Raw genomic sequence first — 5428 nt, 5'->3', positions numbered from 1 at the left:
GTCTCTCTGTCTACAAAGGCAGAGAGAGAGACGAGAAGAAAAGAAGCAGAGACGAAAGGAGACAAATACAAAGACAAAGAAAGAGACAGAGATAGAAACACAAGAAGACAAAGACAGAGACAGGGGGAGACAAAGACAGAGGTCTACACAAAAGGAGACAGATAAAGAGACAAGAGGAGACAAAGACAGAGACAGAAAGAGAAAAAGACAGAGAGAGACAAAAGGAGAGAGAAAAGGGAAGCAAACGGAAGAAGACAAATAAAGAGAACAAGAGGAGACTGAGAGAAAAAAGAAGAGACAGAGAGAAAGACAAAAGAAGAGACAGATAAAGAAAAAAGAAGAGACAGACAAAGAAAAAAGAAGAGACAGATAAAGAAAAAAGAAGAGACAGATAAAACTAATCTAATGAAGACAAAGCAGTCGCCCGCAGCGACGCATCATCCCTGCGTATACACACAAAAAAAAACAGAAAGAAAACAAAAATAAAGAGACAGTACATACAAATATATATATACATATATATATATATATATATATATATATATATATATATATATAGGGAAGAAAACGAAAGAAGAAAGAAGAAAAAAATGAAGACAGAGAAAGAAGAGACAACAAAAACGCAAAATGTCATTGCACTTGTTTTTTGTTTGTTTATAAACAGCTAAACAACAAAAATAAATAAAAAAGAAAAGACATAAAAAAAAAGAAAAAAGAAAACAAAAAAATTAAAAAGAAGAATAACAAACGTGATACAAAAATATTTCAAAAAATAAAACAGAAAAAAAATAAATAAAAAAAGAAAAGAAACGATAGACGAAATAAAGAAGAAGGAAAATGAATAAAAACAATAAAAATAAATAAAATAAAATAAAATAAAAATAAATAAAATAAAAATAAATAAAAATTAATAAAAACAATCACCTGAAGGCCCCCCTAAAGACTGAGGTTTTTGTGGTGGCTGCTGTCGATGAGAAACCACGCAGAGACAAACAACTATGCCTGCAACAACAAATAAATAAATAAATAAATAAATATAGAAATAAATAAATAAATATATAAACTAATAAATACATAAAGAAGGAAAATAAAAAAGAAAAAAGGAAGCAAATCCATAAATACATTAAAAATTAAATGAACAAATTGAGATATACAACAAATAAAAAATAAATAGAATATAGGTTTACATAGATAAATATAATTTACAAATATAAATAAAAAGATAAGAAGCAGGCAAAGACTAAAAAACGAAACAAAAAGAAGACAAGTAAAAACAAATAAAAACAGAACAAAGACAGAAAGGAGACAAATAAACACTAAACAAAAACAAAGAGGAGAAGAATAAAAGACAAAACAAAAACAAGAAAGGAGACAAATAAAATCAAAACCAAAACAAAGAAGAGACAACTAAAAAAAACAAAAAAAAAAAAAAAACAAAAAACATACGAGCATTGAATAACAACGAGGAGCCCCAGCGGAGATAAAATTTCTTCTATTGCGTCTGCAATCTCAGCAGTGAGCCTCTCCTATAAAGAAACAAAAAAAAACAAAAAAATAAATAAATATATGTATAAATAAATAAATAAAGGAAGAAAAGATAAACAAATCAATCAACCAACGAAGAAGAGCAAAGAAAGAGACAGAGAAAAGAAGAGAAAAAAGAGAGAAGAGAGAGACAGCAGAAAACAAATAAAAATAAAAAGCAAAAAAAAGAAAAAATAAAAACATAAATTACCTGCAGCTGCAGACGGCGCGCGAACACCTCAACTATGCGGGAAAATTTCGATAAACCCAAAATGTGGTGTCTAGGCAAGTACCTGCAAGCAGCAGCAGCAGCAGCAGCAACAGCAGCAGCAGCAGCACGGGCTCTTCAATGTCAGGGAATTACAGCGAAGGAAGGTGCAGAAGCAGCAGCAGCAGCAGCAACAGCAGCAAGAGAAACAGTACCACGGAGACGATGCAGCAGCAACAGCATGAGCAACAGCAGCATCAATCACTAGAAGCAGTCGCAGCAACAGCAGCAGCAATAAGAGTAGCAGCAGCAGCAGCAGCAGCAATACGACTAGCAGCGGCAGCACTATCACTGGCATCAGCAGCAGCAGCAGCAGCAACAGCAGCAGCAGCAGTTGTACACTATGGAGCATGATCCTTGAAATGGTAGGAGATGATGCTCGCACAAAGAGCTAACAGACAAATCCTTAACGACCACCAACCCCCCTTTATCACCACCAGGAGCAGCAAACACCGCCTCTCCTACTGCATCTGCAGCAACAAAAAAAAAAAAAGAAAAAAACAAATAAATATAAATTATTAAATTGTTTTTTTATTCACAATTAGAAAATATATTTGGAATAAGTACTCATGCTTATAAAACAAACAGAAAATCAACAGCAACAAACGCTGCCTATACACCACACGAGCTGCCTATACACCTCACGAGCTGCCTATACACCTCACGAACCCATATGATGCTACTACCAGTCTGTTCCTTTTGTTGCTACACTTTTGTTTCTTTGCTTATCTGATGTATGCCACTGCTGTTTGTGTTGTTTTATTACTGTTGCTGCAGCAGCAGCTGCGGTGTATCTATTGTTTGTGTTGCTTGATTATTGCTGCTGCAGCAGCAGCAGCAACTGAGGTGTATGCGCAGCTGTTTTGTTACTTTACTATTACTGCCGCAGCAGCAGAAGCTAGGTTTTTTACATTGTTTGTGCTGCTTGATTACTACTGTAGCAGCAGCAGCAGCAGCAGCAGCTGCTGCTGCTGCTGTTGCTGGGGTGTACGTACACCCCAGGAGTTGCTGCTGTGGCCTCACCCTGAATGTTTTGTTTATACCCCCTCGTCATAAACAAAAAACTTTCGGCTACTCGACGCGGTGTATTCATCAGCACCTCATCAGACAGTGTATCCCCAGGCACAACCTAAATATAAATATATACACACAAAAAAAAAGAAAGAAAGAAATAATATATAAATAAAAAACAAAAAAGAAAGACAGACTATATCAGTAACAAACTAAAAAGAAAGAAGTAATATACCAATAACATCACAATAAAATAATAGTAAAGGAGTAAAAAAAGAATAAATAATATATAAATAATAAATATAAAAAATATAAGCAGCAATTGGGGTGTATGTACACCTCGGGATTTTTACCTTCAGCAGCTCCAGGACAGCACTTTTTATTTTGTTCATTGCTGCTCCTGCTGCTGCTGCATCTGCTTCGGCAGCAGCAGCATTTGTTTGTTTCTTTGCTGCAGCAGCAGCAGCAGCAGAGACAGCAACTGTGTTTGTTTGCTTCTTAGGAGGGTGGGGTTTGCTGCTGCCGGAGTGCTGCTGTTGGTGCTGCTGCTGCTGCTGCTGCTGCTGCTGCTCCTGCTGTTGCTCCTGCTGCTGCTGCTGCTCCCCACAAGATCTGCGGTTGCGTCTTCGTCGTCGTCTTGCTGCATTTCCGCTGCCGCTGCTGGTGCTGCTGCTGCTGCTGCCGCCTCCGCTGCTGCGGCTGCTGCTGCCTGCGGGCAGCAGCGCCTCCTCCTTCAACGCATGCAGCTGGAGGCCCTCAGCTGCATGCGGGGGCAGCGAAGCCCCCGCTAGGCTGCAGCACACGGCGTTATCCCCTGCTGCTGCTGCTGCTGCTTCTGCTGCGGCTGCTTCTGCTGCTGCTGCTTCTGCTGCTGCTGCTGCTGCTGCAGCTTCCCGTTGCTGCTGCCTCGCCTTTCTTTTGGGTTTTCTATGTTTTTTGTCTTTCTTTAGGGGGGGAGCTGACGCACAAAGCTCGCTGTCTCCACTCTCTTTGACACCTAAACATAAATCGTCATCACCGCAACGGACCTCCTGCTGCTGCTGTTGCTGCTGCTGCGGCTGCTGCTGGGGCTGTTGCTGCTGCTGCTGGGGCTGCTGCTGCTGGGGCTGTTGCTGTTGTCGCTGCTGCTGAGGATAGGCCGCGTGCTCCTCCTGCTTTCGCTCTTGCTGCTGTTGTTGCTGCTGCTGTTGCTGCTGCTGCTCCTTTTGTTGTGATGACGCCACCTGTTTCTCCTGTTCTTGCTGCTGCTGCTGCTCGTCCTTCCGGTGCTGTTGCTGCTGTTGCTGCTGTTGCTGTTGCTGCTGCTGCTGCTGTTGCTCCTCCTGGTGTTGTTGTTGCTGCTGCGGTTGGCGCTGCTGCTGGCCTTTGCTAGACGGCTGTCTTCGCATCTGCGTGTAACAAACAAAGACAAGGGCGAAACTGCAGCAGCAGCAGCGGCAGCAGCAGCAGCAGCAGTAGCAGCGGGAGCAGCAGAAGCAGCAGCAACTGCAGTAGCAGCAGAAGACAAGCGTAAAGAGATAAGCAGCAGAACGAAAGGCGCCGCTCCCCCCAACCAAGACCCTAAACCCTAAACCCTAAATCCTGCATCTATAGACAAATGTTTAGATTACTTTATGCTTTGCATGCACCCTAAACCCTAAACCCTAAACCCTAAACACCCTATCGCCTCAGCAGTATAAGGAAGACAGCAGCAAAACTGCCGCTGCGTCGCTGCATGCCTAAAGCCATCTGCTGCAGCAGGAAAAAGATAAGAAACGAAATACTGAGCTGCTGCTGCTGCTGCTGCTGTACCTGCTGCTGCTGCTGGTGCTGTCGCTGCTACTGCCGCTACTACGCCTACTGTCGCTGCTGCTGCTGCCACTGTTGCTCCTGCAGTTGGAGCGGCGGCTGTTGCTTTTCCTGCTGTTGCTGCTGCTGCGGGTCTTATTGTTGATGCTTCTAATGTGCTTGCTGCAGCTCTCACTGTCACTACTCCCGCTGTTGTTGTTGTTGTTGCTGCTGCAGCAGCTGCTGCTGCTGCTGTAGCTGCTGTTGCTGCAGCCGCTGTTGTAGCAGCAACAGCAGCTGCTGCTACTCATACCAATTGCCTTACTTGCTTGGGGGGCGAAGGTTCAGAATTGGGTGGAGCCTCCATTGACCAACGGAGGCTGCTGCTGCTGCTGCTGCTTCTGCTGCTGCTGCTGCTGCTGCTGCTGCTTCTGTTGCTGCTCCGCTGTTTCTGTTGCTGCGGGTTGCTTATGCTAATTCATTGGCTCGTTGCCACAAGACGAACAAAAACACTAAATTCCGTTTGCTGATGCTATTTTTTCTTTTCCTGTTTCTTCTAGCTATGGTTTCTCTGGTACTTCATTTGTCTTTTTTAGTTTTTCGTTGCTCGTTTGTGTTTCGCGCTGTTGCAGCTGCTACAGTCTATTTGTCTGCTCTCGTCTGCCTTTTTAGTCTTGAATTTCCACTTGTAAACAATGTTAAACACGATGGGGAAATTAAAAAGAGAAAGAAAAAGAGCTGCAGAGATCGATTGATGTATTGAACAACTGAAATGGTTTCAGGTGTATTGTAGTGCATGGGCACTACATTGCTCAACAGTCACAGTGACGTATAGGGAACGTCGCTTAGAAAATAGAG

At 42.6% G+C, this 5428-nt stretch overlaps 1 protein-coding gene across 1 annotated transcript; it reads right to left on the bottom strand.

Moving 5' to 3' along the window:
- Positions 1-397: 397 nt before the first annotated feature.
- Positions 398-4937, bottom strand: EMH_0021400 (GTP cyclohydrolase I, putative; the record flags this gene model as incomplete). The annotated part of the gene is made up of 7 exons (XM_013501758.1): positions 398-443; positions 1447-1526; positions 1736-1817; positions 2178-2262; positions 2816-2921; positions 3157-4191; positions 4896-4937. 7 exons carry the CDS (start codon positions 4935-4937, stop codon positions 398-400), a joined length of 1476 nt encoding a protein of 491 aa, XP_013357212.1.
- Between the last annotated feature and the right edge of the window lie 491 nt (positions 4938-5428).

The sequence above is a fragment of the Eimeria mitis genome, genomic scaffold (assembly GCF_000499745.2).
Source record: "Eimeria mitis Houghton genomic scaffold, Emh_scaff750, whole genome shotgun sequence".
In the NCBI taxonomy this organism is placed as follows: Eukaryota; Apicomplexa; class Conoidasida; order Eucoccidiorida; family Eimeriidae; genus Eimeria; species Eimeria mitis.
The sequence above is the reverse complement of the archived record's forward strand: the minus strand, read 5'-3'. Positions and strand labels throughout refer to the sequence as shown.